The sequence below is a fragment of the Nipponia nippon genome, unplaced genomic scaffold, assembly GCF_047370975.1.
Source record: "Nipponia nippon isolate SJK-2023a ecotype South Korea unplaced genomic scaffold, ASM4737097v1 scaffold_15, whole genome shotgun sequence".
In the NCBI taxonomy this organism is placed as follows: Eukaryota; Metazoa; Chordata; class Aves; order Pelecaniformes; family Threskiornithidae; genus Nipponia; species Nipponia nippon.
In genome coordinates this window covers 9,644,486-9,665,867 of record NW_028262331.1, presented here as the reverse complement: position 1 = coordinate 9,665,867, position 21,382 = coordinate 9,644,486, and the positions used below count along the sequence as shown (strand labels likewise).

The following is a 21,382-nucleotide window of genomic DNA, read 5'->3' as shown; positions in this document are numbered from 1 at the left end:
AGGCTGGACTATCAAATGGTTTGCTTATGAGACATTAACAACTGATGGATTCATACAGATCAAAGCTTATACAGGGACAGTCTGCATAGTGGCAAGGGGAGCTGGCAATTCTGATAAATTCTCTGACACAAGTTGTTTGTCCAGAACTAGCTACTGTCACCTGTTTTAAATCAGGACTTTAAAAATCCCAGTCTAGCAGATACAAAATATTTCATTTCATTCACAGAAAGATAGCCCATCCAGCAGAGGACCAGAAATCACTGACATGAAAAACAGGTGGGCACACATCACTCCTCCACATCTACCTCAAGAAAAGGCATGTCCTAGTGAGGGGTAGCAGAGTTCTAGGCACCAGGTTTCTTAAGCTCAACTGTGGAGTTTTAGGATGAGCTCAATTCCCCTCTTAGTGCCCCGATTTCCCTGTCCAAGAAGGGAACAGGTACTCATGTCAAGCGCAAGATCAACTGCTTTTGAAAGCACCTGAAGATCCTCAGACCCTACAATAAACTAGCACGTTTCATCCAAACATGCTAGAACATGGAAGGTCTGCTAAAGGACTGCTAAAAAGGAAGACACGTGAAACTTAGTATGTGACAGTTTGCTTTCCAGGATCTCAAAGTCCTTCACAAAAACAAATCTAAGCACTGCTGCCCCAATTTTAGAGAAGGAAAAAGAAGAACAGGGGATAAGTGATCTGCTTGGGATGACACCGAGTCTCTTAGTGGAAGAGCCAACTACTCAGAAACACCCATTTGGGCTCTACTGGACTATTCTGAAAAGATGCTGGAGCTTAACTGCATGTTAATCCTAAACACAGACAATGACAGTTTTTTCTTTATTGATATTTTCCCTGCAGGGTCAGTGCAACTTTTATTTAAAGAAGAAAAAAAAAGGCACCTCAGATCTAAGAGGCAATTGACTTGGCGAGATAGCTGATCTCTCAGGAATGCTGAAGCGCACAGATTGCACACAATGAGAGACTTCCCCATTATTCCTGGAGGTTTACGAGTCTGACTCAGTTGTGTGATGTTGTCAGTAGTTTTGACTGAATCATGAATATATCCAATTATGTGTGATGCTGACAGAAAAGAATATTGATAGTCAATAATTATAGGCTTTTCAGGCCAACAAAGTAGCTCTTCCCTCTTTTAATAAATTATCTTATGACATCTATCTTAAAAATTGCTATGCTAGGCCTGACCCAGACTGACTCCACTGACTTTCTATCAGATGCCATCTAAACTCACGATTTATAGTTTACTCACAAAAGGATGGTTAATGTTGCGGATTTTTCAGGAAGCGGTGCAGCTTTTCAGCATGCCTCCCTGCCACAAACACCTCCTCCACTACAAATCATGCAGTCATGCTAAACTCAGGGAGACTAATATATCTGCTCTGCAAAGGGGAAAAAAAAAACCCTGTCCTCTCCAGAATGCTTCCCTTCCCAGCCTGCTGCACGGAAGATTCAAACACAACAGGAGAGATCAACCTAAACTAGTGATCCAGGAGTCAGGATGTGAAATGCTTTGAAGCTGAAGAAAGCTGCAACGGGACTTAGAAAAATAAAGAGAGATTAGACACCAAATTCCAGTTGACAGTCAGCGGGAAACAGACATCTACCTCACTGAGGCATTTCTGCCCATCTTTCCCTAGAGCTGCTATCCATGTTTTAGTCAGCTAAATATATATTGCACAAGAGGTGTTTATTGGCTTTCACTGGAAATTACAGCCCCAAATCACTTAGGGACATTTGAACACCTCTCTCCAGTGTTTTCTGAGACCGATGAGCACTCTTGCCAAGACTGATCTGGGCAATGCTCACAGGCTGCATCCAGCTAAGCCCTTACTCTAGGCTCAAAGACCATTAAGATTCCCCAGTGGATGCCCCAGAGCAAGACATCTTGCCCTAAAAGGCATGAATAACCCTACCCCTGCACCCCCGAGCCAACCCAGCGCAGTCAGACTTTATTTGGCAAAATCAGAACTTCTTGCAGAAGCTGTCACCCACCGGATTCTCCTTCCTTTACTGGCTTTTCTGTCCACTTTCTTCTTTATTTTGCTTCGTAACTTCTGGATGGCCAGCCATTGCCTGAGGAATGCAAAACGACAGTTACACAACTTTGAGAGCCACTAGGAAAATAAGCCTTTGGTACACTGAGGTCTGAGGCCCTTCCTTCTACCTATTGCATGTACACAAGCGAAGGAGATCAGAACCTCAGGAAAGCCAATATGAAACTTCAAGTGCCCGTGGTACCGCTTCACTCCACGGACACGGCATTTAAACAGTAAGCATTTCTCCTGACCCCAGCCACAATGGGACACACGGACCAGGCCTGCTGATCCCGACGGGACAGTCGCTGTTCCATGAGAATATTCTGCCTGCAGGGAAACCCAGGGAGGCCACAAGCTTGGCTCCATTTTTCATTCTTTCTTGATTCCCGAATATTTCTAAGAATCTTTAGAATTAAAAATAAAATCTTTACAAAATATAAATGCTAAAATCTGTAAAAAATGTCTGTACAGGTACTGCTTTTTTGTTTCAGCCTTGATTACTAGAATAACTTCTGTTTTGCATATAGAAAGCCCATAACAGAATAGATGGTCTGCCACATCCTAAACTGATTCTTTAAGTGAGATAGGTTATGCTAACTTCACGAACAGAATTACCATGATGCAGTAGATGCTCTGAATGTACTTCCTCCCTCAGTTTTGCAAAATATATTGAATATTACAAGCGAGTATTTCTCCCCACCGTCTCTGACTTAAACCTGGCAAATCTAGCAAGAAGCCCTATATAATGCTCCAACTATTACTACACAAAACTACAAAAGAAAGAAAAGCAATAAACACTTCCAGAAAGTGCTGTCTCATCCCCAACTGTATTTAGGAGGGAGAGCTCAGCTCCTCAAACAGAACTTCATCAAGTCAAAAAAGTTTCCAGCAGGGGAAAACTTCTACTAGTTATAAATATTTTTTTTACGAAAATGAGCGTCATCTTACCTGATTTATACAATGAAAACTTGACATCAGGGAAAAAAATCTAGCAAAATCCAATTACTGCAATCTTAATATAATCTTAATTACTGTAATCTATTTTATTGTAAAGTCAGATAAATGTACAATGTAATCACCACTTAAATGTAATTTTGTCTATATCATGTTAAATTATAGTGAATAGCTTTCCATAATATTCCAGACGTACACAAAATAAATTTGACACATTGCACTAAAATTTGGGTAATATTTTACAAGGATAAAAGTTATTTCACCATCACAAAATTTCCTAATGCATTTTCTCCCCCTCCCCATACACACCTCCCCATAGCACTTCTTCAGTGGAGAGCCCTACTCCAGCATTTTCAGCCTTCCTCTGCTTTTACACTTTTCTAAATTATAGCCCATGGCTATTTAAATGTACACTGTTCATTAGGTGGTATTTGGAAGATTCTTTATTTTCTAACCATAGAATTAAACAGAGAAATAAGAGCTTCTCTGCATGGAATTATATTTTACTTCTGCATGCAGGAAACATTCCCTGATACTGTTTTAATTGTATAGTATCTTTTCTTGCAGCTGGGAGAGAGAATACCCAGGAATTGCTTTAACTGATCTCACAGCAGAAGGTTTGCTCCTCTAAAACAATGCCGAATCAGAGCTCATAATGAGAAAAGGCCAGATTTCAGCAGCGGGCAGTCACTTCGTCTAGTTGCCCCTCGCTAGGGCCGGGTAAGACACCCCTCTACGGATTCCCTTTGTGCAGCCACACACAGAACCACTGAGAGACAGACATACCCAAAGCCTGGAACAAGCCTTTTACAACCGGGAAGTATCTTCAAAGGATCGCAGACAAACCAGGGCACAGCTCAAAGACTGGCAAACTCGGAGGCAGACAGTGTGATCCATAACTAAGGAATATGTTACAGAGGATGACCCTCCTGACTAATAATTTGTTATGCAGTTTCTTACACCCAGATGCTTCCTGCAGAGTCAGTCAAAATTTTGCCCTCTACAATGAACTGGACTGGAAGCCCACAAGTAATTTTGCACTTCTGGACTGGAATGCACTGCTGGGGTGAAGCTAGTGATGTTACAGACAACCTCCTGCTTACCTGCCCATTGCTACCTGGTCATTGGGGTCCAATGAAGTGGTTTTACGTTCTATCAGTTCTCGAAGGAGCTAGAAGAAAGACAACAATTTAAAAGCACAGTAAAGACATGTTAATGCAAACTGGTTTCTCAGAAGACTTAGGAAATTAGCTGCCAAGTTCCCAAGGGAACCTGTATGCCTCAATTCTTGAAACTCCCTCGCAAACCCAAGCCACGAACCAAGGCTTTTTTAACATTTCCTCTGCACGAAAGAGTTTTCCAAGGGAAACAGCTGATGTCTTGGAAAAGGTTCAAGCAAGGAAGCAGAACCCTATGCTAAAAGCGTAAGTAACTGTAGCTCATCGGCCTCTTCCAAAAAGGTCCCCATAGAATACGTGACTGGGACATAACACCGAAGGCCACTTCAAAGAGCTTCTGTATCTAAGTTAATTTCAGATGGATCTAGGAGTAATATAGTCTTCCTTTCAACACATCATGGTTTATTTAGGTGACATGTAGCATCATATCATTCATCTGAAGAGAATCTAAAAGGTTATGCAGAGCCAGAGTGGCACAACTTATCAGCACCATGGTCCAAGCACAGGGAGCCCCATGTGGGCAAAGCAAACTGATGACCTTCAGTCTAAGCAATGGCAAATGACTGGAATCCCTGGGGGCACTGCAAAGCCCGCTCTGGGATTGTTCTGGGATTGTCGGATGGGCGAACCGTTCGGTAACTGCTCCTCCCAGGAGCCCCGAGCAAAGTGCACAATCCCACCGAGGGGAAAGAGGTGACAAGCGCGGGGGGGCGTGAGCAGCTGAGCCTGACGTGAGATGGTCATTTCTCACCCGGAGGGGCAGAATGAAGAACTCAGCTTGTATTTCAGAAGCTGGTACTGTTCCTTGGGCTTTTGGGAGGATAAAAAAAGGCCTGAAACTTCACAGGCTGTTGTGTACACAACTCCCATGGGCAAGAGAGGTAACGCAGGCAGATCTGCAGGAAGACCTCTGCCCCACAGGTCGTGCCCCACACGTCGGGTGGGGAGGGCAGGGGGGAACTGAAACACTTCACCAAACAGAAGTCAAGCATTGCTGGGCAGTAACGCTCGCTCTGCGGAACAGCACAGCAAAATAATTTTTATAGCTAGAGCAGGAATGCTCAAGCAGGCTTTTCTATTTCTTTTCATGTCCTGAGGGCTGGGTTTTGTCCTTTTTGCTTCCTGCAGCCAAAGAATATTGTGAACAGCCTTTTTGGATACTCGACCAGTGCTATATGTTTATCACCACTCACTGTAAATTGTATGTGCTGTGCCTTGGGTATTAGCCAACATATTAACACAAAGAACAGAAATAAACCCTCCAAAACTGAGGGGCACAGACTGCTTTCTAGATGCCAACATTTCACTGGCCACTGGTGAAGTCACTGCCTCAGCTCAGAAAGGACCTGAAACAAACCCACCTGGAAACCAGGGAGTCCAGGCAATTCCAGAGAGATGCTAGAGAAGAAAGGATGAATGACGCTTTTTCTCCCCCCTATACTTTTTCTCAAGTAGGAGAGCTGGACTGCAGTGGTCAATCGAGGTACACTAACAGTCGCAGAAAGCAGGGCTTGAGGAGCAGCCATGATCCTGGCCATAGTCTTGGCCTAAGTCAGCACTAAGTCAGCCTAAGTCCTGGCCCAAGACAGCACAGACCAACCTTTGCACAGACAAGGCAAGAGGACAAGGAAGAAGCTCCGCATCCCCCCAGCAGCCGGGGATGTGTATAGGAAAATACCCGCTCAAGTGAGACAATGGCGTTTCTGAGCACAGCTTAGCTCCTGACGACGACTGCGCTCGGGGCAGCCTGCCCTCAGACGGCCTCCCAGGCACCGACGCTGCCCCACTGCGCAGCTGACGCCGAAAGCTGCCCCGGGCACGGCGCTACGTGAGGAACTCGCTGACCCCCATAGTTTCTGATCACTTAAGCCCACTATGGAGTGAGGGAGGGGAAAGGTATGCACCCCACAAAAGAAAAATGCCATAAAGGTAGCTGGGTATCATTTTATGACCCTTTTTGTATTTTCAAGAGACACTCAAGCAACAGAGATGATAATATTTATACCTGTCCGTGTCTTTCCTCTCCTTCAAGGCATACATCATATGACAAAAAAAACCAGGGATTCAAGTGTAATTAAAAACCTGCCATGAGTTTTTTTTCTATTTGCTTATTTTTGGAGATTATTACTGCAGCAATTACATTTTAAAAATCCAGGAAGAGAGGCCACTGGTTTATTATCACTAGAAAACAGCAAGCTGCTTCTCTGCCCTGTTTATCTGATTGATTCCCAACATCTTTCTGGCACACAATCTATCAGTTTATCTCTCCCACTTCATCACAGTCACTTCTGGCAGCTAAATACAAGATCCAAATCCAGTGTTACACAGACATACGACACAGTAAACCTATGTAACACCACTACTCTGTAAACAGCTGCCCTTAAGGCTAAGCAGAAATGGGATCTTGGTTTCTAGTCAATATTCTGTCAAAAGCAAGGTGGGAGGGAGGGTTTTAACAGCAGCAAGAAATGGTGCAGCAAGGTTTTAGTGGTTTCTTCCTGTACCAGCAATAAGGTGTGTTTACTGTCTCCTCTCATCTTGCTTCCTTGGCACGATGCACAGAAAAAACTGCTGAGTAGTCATGGCAGAGGCTAAGGCGCAAGCGGACAATAATGCACGGACGCCCTACACTCTGGGAGAACTAAGCAGCAAGACATTTTCAGCAGGACTTGCTCTGCCTGGTGGCCCACCACCTCCAGACAGGCAGACTAAGGAGTGCCGCCGAGCTCTTACAACTACCTCCACACCGGTTAGAAAGAGATGCATTTTGGGGGCAGGTTCCTAATGCTGCACCCGGGAAGCAGGCAGGATCTTGCCGGACAGGATCACTCTCCTTTGGGCAAGGCAGCGTTTCCCGTGACAGCTGTGAAGGGCACGGAGTTGAACTGTGTGCCACTTAGCACGGCGACAGCAGGGATCCCGTTATTTGCTGGGGGGGCATGTCCTCTCCTCTGCGTACAGAGGATCCTCTCACCCGAATTAGCAGGGAAAAGCTTTGCGCAGCAGTAGGAAACTAAACCCTGCACACGGTCGTCTCCTCTGCACTGACCAGGCCACCAGCCGATCAGCCATTAGTTGAGGCAGACACGGTTTGGTTGACCTTGGGGCTGACAGTGAAATGTTCTTTCAGTGCAGCGTCAACTGCAGGACTGGGGACGCTGCTGGGAGAGGAGAGGGAGACAAAGACGAGGGGGAAGTAAAAAAAAGCAGGGACAAGAGGGAAATTAGGGAATAGAAATAAAAACTGCGAAGCATCTTATTACATCTAAATAGCGTATGTCTTAAAGCTAAAGTTATAAATCATGCTAACAATGGTTACTAAAATAAAAGTGGATGTAGCCAGAGGCTACCACTGAAAAAGTCAGTCTAGACCTGCCTCGCTGCCTTTGGTCTTTAAGGATTTGATTAGTTTTTCCGCTTTCTAGTTCAGAGTCTTGCATTCAGCCCATGCTCCAGAGCCAGCTAGGGCTCAGGATACAGAATGAATGATAAATTCATTTACTGAATAAAGCAACACTGTTTTCACAGCACAAGACTTAAAACACTTCCGAAGCTGTAATATTTCATTAAGCTTGGCGATTCTGGTTAAAATTTATTAGTCAAAACAGAAAACTCTCATCAGACCCCATATATTCCATTAGGAGTGATATATGGTGTCTCCCAATGTCTAATTATTAACTAGGAAGTGTAAGTAAATCACTATCAGCATTAAGCCCTGATGTGTGAAGACAGAGTTTGAGTCAGGCAACTTCAGCATCAAAAGGCTTTGATTTGAAACATATCCTTTTTTGCTTTCCCTCCTTCACCTCTTCACATCTTCCCTGAACTTCAAAAACCTAAGCTCAGTCTCCCACGTAAATGAACACAACTGCCTACCTGCAACGAAGTGCAACCATGTCCAGCAGCCTGCAACTCAACCACCAACTCCGAGCTGCTCCTACCAAAAGCTGGAACCAGGGGGACAAACTACGTGCAAAGCGGACAATGGGCAAGAGCAAGCAGAAGAAAGTTGCTAACATCAGTTTTATTTGTCTTTGGAACAAAGCGGCGATGCTTGCCGCGAGTGCTCCTGCGCACGTGTGTTTCTGAATTCAGCAAAGCTCTGCTATTAAAACCAACGCCGTCAGGCTCCCTGGTCAGAACCAGGGGCTACCAACCACAAGAAAAGCATGCAGAGGTCTCGTGGTTTGCCAGGGCCCACAAGCCGTGTTCACGGAGGGCTGGGAGCAGATGGGAACTGACTCTCCCTCCTGTGTCCTGGGCACGCAAGAGAGCTTAAAATCTGCAACCGCTAACAAAGAGCAAGGCAGAACATGTCCAAAGGCAAGAGCTTCAAAAGCCGTTAGTATTCACCTACCTTTGCTGACACCAAAGCCATTGTTAAAATTTACACTGGAGTCAATGATGTGTGCTTTCTAAAGAATTCACCTTAAAAGGACTCCCTCTCTACACTAGTTAGAGAGATGCACACAAAGTACATTGTACAAAATTAGAGGGATTTAGAAATGCCATCAGGGTGTTGTTCAAGGGTAATAGAGATTCATTTCTCATTTTAGAGGTCAATTTTCATTTTAGAGGTTAGGTCTCATTTTCATGCACTATCTATCAGTGTTTCTAATACTACAGTTGCTGACCTTTCTGATTTGCAGACCCCTAAGAATTTCCAGTTGAGACAAAGAGCTAAGTACAGCTGAAATAAGCTTCGTGACAAAAGGCTCGCTGTTCTTAGCCCTCACAGACCAATGCAAATTAATACCTCGCAAAAGTTCATCTATAGTATATCACAGGAAAACAGTTTAGTTACAAAGCTTAGAAATATAATCGGAACAAAAGAAACACTTTTTCTTTAATGTTATTAAAATCTTCAGAAAAGCCCGTAAAGGCACGGGTCATTTCTGCTACAGTGCATCAAAGCCACCTATTCTGTCTTGCCAGCGGCACCGCTGCCTTTGAATTCACCGAGCCAGGTACACGAAGAGGCGAGACGCAGTCTCAGCCCAGCCACGGTACCGGCTGCTGTACAAGAAAGTAAGAACAGTCCCGTCGGGCTCCCTGCGCCCATAATAATATCAAACAAGGGGCCGACAATGTTCATTTTAAAACATCTGTGCAGAACAATGGAAAAGCAGAACCTCGTAGCACTTCTGCCATCTTAGTCGCCTGCTGAAAGCAACAGAAACGGAAAAAGATTCGACTACCCATGGATTCAGAAACAACGAGAAAAATGTGAGAAACTCAGACTTCAGGTTTACCGGCAGCTGCTTACCTTTACTAGAACACTCTGTCACTCCTTGGCTAAAAAACCACTTTATTAGTGAGGAACTCCAAAATATTTGCAAACTGCTTATGTGGACGTTTCTAGCTAAATGTGTATTTGTCACTAGAGACAGTAAACAAACAATTATTGTGGTGTGAAGGTCTACTAACGGCGCTCCGCTATCTTTTAACACAGAATCCTTTCAAAAGCTCAGGCAAATTACCTTCATCCTGCCTCACCGAGCCGCAACGTGACACGTCACGTCACATTGAAAAACTGTGTTATTGTTAAGTTATCTTTTAACAGTTTAAAATCCGTTATTTTTCAACAAAATCACTGTAGGAAACAAAAAAAAGAGAAGCTAAGTACAACTTGTCAAGTCCAAGTAAAGAAGTAAGACGACAAACACCAAATGCTTTACCTCTTTCCTGGCGAAAATGCAAAGTCACCCCTGAGCAGAAAGTTGACAAAGCTGCATTTTATCAACGTAATTTCAACACTTTCTAATTTAATTTTTTTCTCCTTTAGTCTTTGGAGAGACATGGTAAATCACATTAATTTTTCCTTCTTTTTCATATTTATACACCATACCATTATTTAAAATGGCATAAACTATGAAAAGGTTGATTCTAGTCCAGGACTCATTCAGCACACGTTTTACACCGCATTCTGCCCAGGTGTAGAAACAAACTGTTTCTTTTCCTCTTTCAAGCTCCTGCACCATAGTAACATAACACCTTTTGGATTTCTAGCAATGCCAGAGAAAATTTAGACTGCAGCTCAAATATTATTTTTAAATCCCTTTGAAACACTTTTTAAGAATTTAATTTTCTGCAATCTATTTATAATGTACAAACCTGAACTGCAAGACGAAATCACTGGACAGTCTCTTTTTAAAATGCATTTTATTAAAATTCAGTTTTGTATAAAATAGGCATTGGCTTGCGTATTTTCTAATAACCCATTAAGAGAAGTTTCAAATCAAGCTTTAAAACGTGTTATTAACCATCTACCCAGCCATTTGAAAGATACATGCCTGTGATAAGAGTATTGTATTGCCATTAACCTGTGGGATGGTTCGAGACGTCTCTTATTCACACAAAACTCTAAATGCATCTAATTAAAGCCACAAGATCAGCTGTCCATATTAATCACTCACCAGTTTAATTAAGGTAAACCAGCTTGTCAGAAAGCCAGTCTTCTCTCTATTCTTCACCATTATCGACTTTTAATAGTTCACTGGATTAGTAATTACTTGTTTATGGCATTATCAAATACCTGGCAGAGAAAACCACAGTATGTGCCCAGGAAACTGCTTTAGGCCGACGCTTGCTTGGGACACGAGGAGAAATCTACCCCATCAGAGGAAGTTTTCTAAAATGCCATACAATGTGATTTAGACACAAGTACAACCCCGAAGAGAAACGAATTGAGCTACAAGTATCCTAACAAGAGATTCAGACTTGGAAGTTCATTTTGTGGTTCCTCAGATTAATGCAGGCATTCTGAATGCCAGGCTAGGAAGAAGGCAGTCAGTGAGATCTCCTGCTCGCTTGTAAAAACCACATCTTTCACACAGAGCGTGCAAGAGTGGGCAGGCACATACAGTGCCACTCCACGAGGGACAACAATAAAGAAAATGACAAGTCCTACAATAAAACAACATTTTCTACAGGATCAACTCCTTTCCTAAGTAATTAGGGTATGGATAAGGGGAGCAAGCCTCTTTCTCACCATTCAAGGATGCTCACCTTGGGAGTAAATCCCAGGCAGCAACAGTCATTTCAACATAAGGCAGTAGCTGAGGGATGGCAGTCCTCTCCGACCTGCTGGCAGTCCTGCCTGGCAAACTGCTGCCACCGCTCTTGGAAGACTGGAGCGTTTCGTTGGATGTTCCCCATCCACTTTGGCTCTGCTCAGCTTCTGAAGTTGTGGTGATCACAGACAAGACCGATGATTGTGGGTTGTTATAAAACGCGATGACATACAACACAACCAAAATCAGGGGGAGGAAGGAGCAGGAGAGCGGAGAAAAAAAGGGATTATGTATATTCCTAATTCTCCTTAGGCATACCTGCTGCCATCAATGATGAACATTTGTTCTGGGAAGAGCTGCTACCAGTGGAACACTTAGCATATGAACACCAACCTAATTCCTGTTGGAAATAAACCAGTTTCCACTCTCTCCTTTACTAGAGGAATATTTCAACCTAATAATAAAGTCTCCACTGTAGCATGTCAGACCAGCAGCTCTCTGGTAGCAGGCTGGAATTTTAAGTCTTAATGCAGCAATATCAGCTGTAATGAATTCTACGTAACTATGACTTCTAAAAATAAAAAGCCTTTTTCTTTCCTTAAAACCACGTATGAATGAGAGTATAGAAGAAAAGGAAATGGGGTCTAGCCGCTCACTGCTGTCAGTAACGAGGATCCTTCTGAAACAGTTTAACTACTCCCACCCAGTGCAACCTAAATACAAATATTTCACTTGCATTACTCAGCTCAGCTTTACCTTACCATTCAACATAGGCCACCACAATAAAAATGATAACTGCTTATAAAACAAGTGAAGAATATTAGAAAAGGTAAAGTGGGGTGAACAGACAGAACAGAGTTAAAGCCTGAATCACCGTAAAATTCCACCAGCCCCACGTGGTGAATTCTACTGAATACCAAGACCTGGACAAGAAAATTGTTTTTCCACAGGAAAACCAGATTCATTAAAGAGTTTTGTATTATAATCTGTAACAAGAGAGTAGAGCTACTTATTCTGTTATCATTCACTTGTGCACATTCATCCGACCTTGTTCACTTTCACTTGCTTAATTTCACACTGAAATACACAGAAGTTGGTTTCCAATGTCCTCCTTTATCTCAGCATTTACCTTTAATAAACCATAAGCAGTAATCACAATAAACTAATCATTACAAAGTGTTATTTAGAAAAATGAAAGTGATACTAAAAGAAGTCTGGACCTAAGTTTAAATACAAAGAAAAAAGCACCCATTGAAATGTACGCACATACTTTGCAATAAGTACTATGCACAGAGGTCAGAGTTTCTGAGCAACCTCAGCTCCCACAGCCAGAGATGTTGCTGCCGATTACTCCTGAAGAACCAGTTCCCTTTCTACGTTTTATTTATATACGTACATCCACACACACGCACGCACACGCGCACACACGCACAAAAGCGCTGCACAGTTATGACCCATCTGAAAGAAAACACATTCGCTGCATTGTCAGCGCTCTGTTGTAATGCACTCTACCCCTTCTGAATGCAATGCTCAGCTTCAGCTTACCACCCTGACAAATAAAGGAAAGCACTTTATGAAACCAATTTAATTGGGAGGTCACAGAAAACATACAGCCATTTTCTTTAGCCTTATCACTGAATTGGCTTCAGCTCCAATCGCTGCCAAATCCCACTCAACAGAAGACATTAACCAGGTCAGCGGACCAGGTGCAGCGCGGTGTCCGGCAAGGGGCTGGCATCCCCACCATTGCTTGCACACAATGAAGCAGTAATCTTTACAGATCATCTCTCCCAAGAAGCATATTGGGGATGGGAGGAGAGGAGAAGGGTGGAAGGGAGGGAGGGATAAAAAAAAAAAAAAAAAAAACAAAAAAAAACCAAGCAAGAAAGGAAAATGAATGTGTAGCTGCCTCGCGGCTCAGCAGATGTCTGTGCGTGATGTACGAGGCTAGGATAAGCTGTCGTAGCCCGCTGCCAAAGAGTGGTAAGTGATTAAAGCCTCCACCAGGCTAAACACCATATTTAGAGTCTATGGGGTTTCGAAAGTTGCACCCATTCCTTGCTGTGCTGCCAGATGTTGTTGGCTGGTCCTGCTCCTATTCACTGTGCGCGGGAGGCAGCAGTTGGTACGGCAAGGAATGCAATCTGGAATGTTTCCGGAGGTGCCGTACATTAAAATGGTGTCACCTATCCTTCACCTCTACCGAATGCTGAAACAACTCCAATTTGCTGCCACTTCCCTCTTGGGAAATGGCCAAGATACAGTTGTGCCTGGCAGACCCATTTGTTTTACTCAGGTGATTCTCTTCCCTCAATGACCTCTATTAGTTTAAGTTTTAATTTAGATTAACCCCAGCACCCCAATTAACCAGTGAGGGGAAAAGCTAAGCTGTGACTAGTCATATTTCTGAAATCACGATTTATCGAAGTTAAAGTTATTAGAAGGAAAGACGCACCATTCATCTATTGCTATTTTTCTTTTAAAAATTTAACATTTCACGGCCAATAAGCACCTTCTCTGCACAGGTCCACAGATTGTCAATCACAGCTATTTCTCCTCGACCACTTCACTATTTTGTTACACTGGCTTAATTTGTTCTGTGTTCTTAGCGTCCACTTGGCCCCCAGAGCTGGGCTTCTGGTCCACTTGGACCCCAAATTCCACCTCAGTATTATCTCACTGCGTTACAGATTTGGCCCCTTCAACCACTGGTGCCAACAAGACAGGCATTCTCTGATCTCCATTTCAGAGCCTACCCAGATGGGCCTGGCATCTCCCCCTACCCAAGAGATGCTGCTCCATTCACAGCAACGCTAGCAGAGACGCTCTTACAATAAATACACAGCCTGGAGAGGAGCTAGCTTGGAATACGTTCCTGGCTCTGAGGCAGGCTGCCCTGAACAGGTCCCTCACAAGCATTAAATATTCAAATTGTCCTAATTGTGCACTAGGTGAGATCTACTGCAAAAATTTTCTTGGACATCTATAGCAGTAGGGTTGGAAGTGTGTTGAAAACCTTCTTGGAGGGGAAACAAAAGGCAGCATTAAAGTTCTCTGTATTTCCTATCCGTAAAACACAGGTAAGAATTACCAATTTAATACATCTTTTTATTCATCTTTAGTCCTGGCTCTGTACATGAAACCCCAAATTTTGAAAGTATTCAAATGCTTCTGCTTAAATCAGTTATCAGAGCACAGTCACATGGCAACAGCTCTCTTCCACTGCCCTAACACTTTACTAGCCACTCTAATAACTATTCTGATCAAAAATTTCTGCCTTTCTAATGGTATAATGATATTTGTTTAGTCCTGAAATTAAAGCTCTGTGGATCATCAGAGCAAAACCAGTTTTTCGTGCACTGGGGAACGACTTACAGTGATCATACTCCTCAATATATGGCAATTTCAGTATTCCATAAAGCTGGCATTGTCATTTTATTAAATAAATTACAAGCACAAGGTTTCCCTAAGCTGCAGCCTCCATGCACTGGGTACAGATTCCTTGTTTCTAAGAATTTTACAAATAAAAAGAATAACTGGCCTAAATCCAAGCTGGCACAACTCCAAGAAAAGTGCTAGAGAAGCCCTGCAGCTTCTTCATTCTGTAGGTAGATGAGATGATTTGGGTTGAGATGAGAGTAACTTAGGTGCTTTTGAGGATCTGCTAGAATCATTTTTCATAATGGGACTCTACCCACAGAGAACAGTCACCTTTGGAGAATTCAGTAATTTTTCTCTTGTGTAGCAATGTTCACCAGCGAGAACTACAGGCATAGACCTTATCCTGCAGCCCTGACTCACTCAAGTACAGCAGTGCCAGTAACGGCAGTAAGTTTACATCCACAATGCAAGTTCAAGCTCACATAGCCCTATATCGAAAGTTGAGAGCGAAGTCCTCTGAGGTGTCTAGAGAGATTTCGGACGTTAAAACAGGTAACTGAGTTTCACTGGTAAGAGAAATTTAGAGCACAGAACCATCGCATTAGCTCTGTAAGTATTAAAAACCAACTGGAGCCGTAATTCCAACACAGATTTACCATCGCCTACCTGGTGATAAAAGTCATCGTCATCAAATATCTCCTCATCTATGTCCTTCAGGTGCCTGTTGGAATCTGACTCAGGGAGGACTTCCTAGAAGCACAAAGGAAACACTGAGAGCTCATATGTGCATATTTCTGTCCCTATCTCTGATGACATCACGTGCAGCAGCTGGTAAACACACTTGAAGATATGAAGGAATGGAGAAAAGCTCCCAACATAACAAGCTTTTAAGGACTAGGAATACATTTAAAGGCAAGGCAGAAACGCTGCCAATGCCAAAATAGATTTATGATACCTTTACTGGGAAATAAATAGGACTGTGCAAAGTCTTTCTGGCAAAATACTACAGATATTTTTAATGTAATGGCAAAAATATATCTTGCAAGTGCAGTAATTCTACATGATCTCTCAGAATTGAGTATTTATTCCTTCTTAAATACTAAATTAATAACAGACTTAACTACTAACATATTCTGTAGGTTATATGCAGTGCGATTTTAGAAGTGACTTTCTGGGTTCAAGATTCTAAAGTTCAGAGCAAAAACAAAGTTTTGTAGCCACTACCCCAAAAAGCGGATATAGTGAGCATCACTTCCTACGGCACGGAAGGGGCACAACCACAGACCAAACCTTGTTTTCCCCTGTCAAGAACTGGCACAGGAGATAATGCAAACACCCTAAAACTGGAACTGAAATGTCTACATGTTTTTCTTAGCCATTACAGTACAGGAATCAACACTCAAATATCTCCTTCATAAATCTCTCACAAACAAGAATATTACCTGCTAAAGGCTCAAGCTAATTGTTTCGCAGAGAGTTTCACTGCTGCTACAGGATGAGTGATATAAAGAAAATACCCTTACCGAATTCTCAGGCAAAGATTCAGGGACCGGATGAGATTCCTGTTCCTGCTTTCCCAGCACTGTATACACTGATCGCTTGGTCTGTGTCCGCCGTAGTAATCTCTCTTTGTCCATCATAATATGATCAATCTGAGTCAAGATTGAACGCTCAAAGGCACCGAAACCCTGCAACAACATTAACTAGTGTCAGATAATGCAGAAAGCTTTTCCTCAAGGCAGCAATGTTCCTCTATCTTTCCATGTCAGCGGATAAGCAGACAGCATTCCAAGAGGAGGGGGTTTGGGTTTCATTGCAGGGATTTCTGCTAGGATTTTTTTATTTGTTTCTCCCTCTCTCTCCTTTCCCAACCTGAGGCAACCTGACGCCTGGCTTAATAAAATGCCTTTGCTGTTCTGGTTCAGATGAACTTCTCAATGATTAATACTAACACACAGATGTTAGGAGACCCTGGATCTTCGGGTGAAATGATTACCCATTGTATTAAAGTGTACACTTCATGGAGGAGGAGAGCCACAGAAGCCCCTAGTTCTGTTATAAAACACAAACAGCTTGTTGATCAGCAATAGCGGCATTTTCATAGAGCTTACTTGCTGCTGGAGACTGGCTATGATGAGATGTCTGGTTGGGAGAACACCAACACTATCCAAGAGTTTTTCCCAAAACTTGGGAAACCATTTGCCCTTGAAAAATTTTTTCCTGCCCATCTGCTCAAAACAAAAGAGTGCAGCTTATGCCTTTGAAATCTGAGGGCTGAGCTTCTTTCCAAATTCCTTTAAGGCTGGGGAAAAGTGTGCACCTGTGTATTTAATTCTTACTGCTGTAACTCTTGGCTTAACTTGGAACATCCATGATATGAAACTTTCAAACCAACTTGTTCCACAAATCTCTGCTAAACAATAAGCATGTCAGCAGACATAAACAAAGACTTGCCTTTCCCATTTTGCCTGATGCCAGCTTTGTCTTGTCATGCCACTTCTGCAAGACATTGTTCCGATACGTCCTGAAGTCAGCATACCGCTTGGCTATGAATTCTGGGTAGTCCTCCATCTTTAGGTTTCTTTTGGGGAGGCTCCTCCTCTTCTCCTGAGCCGTATCCACTTGCTCTTCATCGCTACTGCTAGGGATTTCATCATCACTAGAACAAAAATACACAGACTAAACACCCTGCACCTCTCTAAGGCAACATGTGTGAATTCTTAATGGCCCCTCCACTACCACCCATGCTTTTTCCACACCACGGTGATATTTATGGCAAAAGACCCATACTTTAGTCCCTCCTCCATTATCAGAAAGATTACAAAGCAGACTTCCCGCACTGGCAGAAGGATTTCAAATGGTCATTTGTCCAGAGTGTCTGTCACCCAGATACAGCAGCAACTGAGAGAACAGCAGAGAGTGAGCATGGTCAGCAAGGCTGTGCATTGTCCTGTTTGTTGGAGAGTTGCAGACCAAAGGATTCAGAAAGGTCTTGTCTGATTTCGTATTTACCTCTCAGTTTTTGATTGCTTTCCATCTACCAGATGCCTCGTGCCTGGGTATTGATAAAGCAGCTCATCCTGAAGCTCCACTAATACTTTCAGCAATGCCTCCAGGGCTTTACAACCTGCAGAACAAGAGACACAAGTGACAATTTCCCCCTGATCCTTGCTTCTGGTGAAGACTTAGCTTTGCAGCGCTTAGTTTCTCATCCTGAATCTGAATTTCTGCCACAGCTACTGCATGTCCCATTAACTGTTTTTCCCTGATCAGTTAGAGATGTCGGTTTATCTTCAAACTGATTTATAGCTATTAACGTCAAACACCACCACGCTGGGAAAGAACACCTCTTTCCTAAAAAGGGAGGAAAGGAGGCAGGACTGCCTTCTAAACATCTGCCTGGCTGCACATGGGGAGTATACCGATCTCATGTTTCATCGACAAACATTCAGACTGCAGAGCCTAAAGGATTAGCATATCGAAGAAGCAAGTACCGTATGCAGAAGCATCTGATGACACACGCATATGACAACAACCTTTTTTGCTGACTCACTCATTTCTCTCTTGTGTTAAGTTCTGCAGCAGAGGCCAGCTTCAGTTGAATAATATGAAGCAACACAAGGGAAAATGCATATATGCACATCTCGTCTAAACTTGACCTCTGACTTTTCCTTCTTGTACGTTATGTGCATGTTATAGGGAGCAGAAGGAGGGAAGGCAAGAAGAAAAACCGAACTCCTGCAGGGCTGTGACTACTGCTGGTTTCTGTGCCGCTGTGCTCACCACGCAGGAGGTATAGGAAATTAGATTGTAAGTAAAATTAAATGTAGCAAGATCTGATCTAGGGGGGAAACTTAAACAATGACCTGGCAAGTTTAATGAGAGGATTCCAATCAGAAAAGCAGAACTGCGGGCCCAGAGATCCTCAGAAACAGAGAAAGTGAAGAAAAGATTGGAGTGGAGAAGTGTACAAAATGATCACTACATGGTGTGCAGGTTAGTTTTACAGGGACGAGTAGTTGCTTTCCAGGGTATTTGCAGACAGAAATCCTGAATGCAGATCTGATGCTGTGTATCCAAAGGCTTTCACAGCTGACAGTTTTCCTGTATCTATGCAGATGCAGAGAAAACGATCTCTGTTCCAATGATGCTATGTTCTCCAAGGACACACAGTTGCAGCTGACTGTGGGAAGGGTTAACTGCACACTGTTGCAGCATCTGTTCTTTAAAAATAGTTCTTTTGTGGCAACCAACAAACCCCCCTGCAGAACGCTCTCATATAAAACAAGTGTTTGTCTAGGCCTACACAAACTCTCCCTTTGTACACTGCTACGCATCAATCACAGGGTCAGCTCTTACAGGTAAAACACTTAGGACGCTTCTGTCAAAAATCTAAACTGAACTTTATGCAGATTAATTTATATTTACCTGACGCTGGTGTATTGCCTTCCACTTTTACAAAGAGGCACCACAGAAAGGGGAAAAAATGCCCCGCTCGGAGGAACGTAGCACACCACTTCAGGATCTGTTTTGTTGCAGTATACGTTCACACGGGCTTGGCTTCCCTCCCCACGCGCCCAACAAGCATCCTGGCGGGCAGCAGTAACCCTGGCTGGCAGAGCACGTGGATTTGTCCGGAGGGCAGGAGGAGCACGGCGGTGCCGCGACATCCCCGGAGCTTCCCCTGGTGCCCCCTCTGCCAGTTCCTCCGCTGACATGAAGTCAGTAGGGCTGTTTTGCTTAACTCCCAAACCTGCTTCTTTTTTTATAGTTAGCATAAAAGAATGGAGAGAACTTTTCACCACTCCATTTTTTTCCTTTTCTTCTTTTTTTTAATGGAGGACACAGATCATGGGTAGAGTGAACAGCAAATCTTCATCAGCCAGACAGGGACAGTGCAAGCAGAAATCAGCCCAGACATTCAGAGGTCTCAATCTCCCGCATGTTACCACTGTGATATTGCTCAGTTGTCACCATCTTCAGATAAATTACGGCCTGACCTCAGTAACAGGAATGTCAAGGAGAAGACGCTTTAAGATTTTTGTTGCAGATCAGCTGTTGGACTCATCCCCCCTCCCCGGCCTGCTGTTCATTTTAGATAGGTTCTGACAACTCTCCTATGCAAACCTATTAATGGATTAGGTTTGCCATACTTGTAAAACAGCCGTTTGTTAGCATCAAAACAATTCCAAGAGACAAACAGACAAAAGCCCTTAAAAATGCATTTGCTGTATGTGTCTGCAGCTAAAGCATCGCTTGCAAAAGGAAAGTGCCCCCACCCTAGCCTGAGTGCACAGCTTACAACAGCAAAATCTTTCCCACTGCCTGCAACACAGCTAAATGTCCCCAGAGCTTCCGAAACTGTTTATTTTCTACCCGCTGCCTATCCTCCAGCAGCAGTGCTAATGCACCCCAGGCGGCTTTGATCCTGTCAATTACAACTGGAGTAGCACTCCAGCTCTTCTGGGGTATATCAGGGCCACGGCACGCAGGCAAGGAATAAAGACAGGCGCAAGCTCCCCCAAGCTACGAGATATGGACCCCAACAGAAGTGGGGATGGGGAGCAATTTTATTTGGAGTGAAGGGGATGCAGAGGGCAGGGACGACAATGACCGTGCATCTAACCGGGTGGGAGGGCTGATTATGGCAGACAGCGGCTTCATCAGGAGCCTCTTACAGCTGGGTAACTTCCGTGCTTTCAGTTCTTGTGTATTTAATAGCATTATTGGATGGCATTCTCATTGTTGCTGCTGGGTGCTTAAGTGTGCTGTAAACTCAACTTCAGAAGCCAAGTGTCACCCTCCTCTGCCCTCTTCCCATCCAGCCCTGCCCTATCCATTTCACGTTTAATTCCAGAAGGGACTGTTTTCTTCCCCGTCTCCTCTCCATCACCTCTTCCCTCTAATGCCCTCATCCGCCTTTACACCATCTACTTTGGGGAAAAGACTGAATCCATTTGTGAATGAAGGCAGTGTAAAACAAAACTGTTTCACAGATGCAAACTATGTCATTTTAAAGGAAAGCCGGACGCTAACCCTCCTGCTCTCCTACCCCCTCCCAGCACGTTTTTTTTTAATGCTGCTCTTTGTCTGGAACAGACAATTAAACAGAAAAGAGTCACAAACATGGAGCTTTCAAGCACCCCAGTACATTAAGGCAACCAACGAGCAGCTTTCACATGTGACCACCAGGTTTGTACCTCCTGCGCCCTTCCCTGCTCTGTTCACAGAACAAAGCCAGCGATACCTGAGAACACAGGCAATGCCAGCCCTGACCATGTCGCAGAGGCCTCCCACTGCCACGAGCTGTGTTAGGTCCTAGGCAGTCCCTGATGATTTTCAGTTTCTAAAGCTTTCGGGATCAAGAAGATACCAGCGCTATGGTTTTCACAAGCACCACAACCCGGCCAAGGCTGAAACAATGCTCTACATTACAGCTCCATGACTACCCTCCCACCACTCATTCACCAGCAGGAAGATCCTGATGCCAACAGCTGATTCCCAGAGCTACTACGCTAACTCTGCCATCAATATCACTTCTGGGTGTTGCTCCGTTGTGTTCAGCCAACTACAGATGCTTACGCATCCCCAGCCGCCCTGTCCCAGTCCAATGCACCAGGCAGTGGCCAGTGACCGCAGGCACAGCACTGCGACAGCAACTGCTAAGTTGTGGTAGGTAAAACTCCCCGACCTGACTTTGCAGGCACAGCGTATCACCCCAGCTAACCCCAGTCTGTGCCTCTCCCACCTCTTCTCTCCCACTCTCCGCTGGCAGCTTTGCTGCATCTCTCTTACAATCTGCAC

At 43.8% G+C, this 21,382-nt stretch overlaps 1 protein-coding gene across 8 annotated transcripts in view; it reads right to left on the bottom strand.

The window, feature by feature from the left end:
* AATF (apoptosis antagonizing transcription factor) overlaps positions 1-21,382 on the bottom strand; it is a 62,342-nt gene that overhangs the window by 23,688 nt on the left and 17,272 nt on the right. For 4 of the 8 annotated variants that reach the window (XR_015703481.1, XR_015703482.1, XR_015703483.1 and 1 more), the window contains exons 5-10: positions 17,591-17,705; positions 17,033-17,237; positions 16,102-16,266; positions 15,245-15,328; positions 4,110-4,177; positions 2,009-2,089 (exon numbers count right to left, since the gene is read on the bottom strand). Coding sequence is in view for 3 of the 8 variants with exons in the window: in XM_087751919.1 (XP_087608045.1) it covers positions 2,009-2,089; positions 4,110-4,177; positions 15,245-15,328; positions 16,102-16,266; positions 17,033-17,237; positions 17,591-17,705 (718 nt within the window). In the remaining 5 variants the exon portion in view is untranslated. The remainder of the gene's footprint in view (positions 1-2,008; positions 2,090-4,109; positions 4,178-15,244; positions 15,329-16,101; positions 16,267-17,032; positions 17,238-17,590; positions 17,706-21,382) is intronic. The other 4 variants (XR_015703484.1, XM_087751920.1, XM_087751921.1 and 1 more) reach the window with 2 other exon arrangements.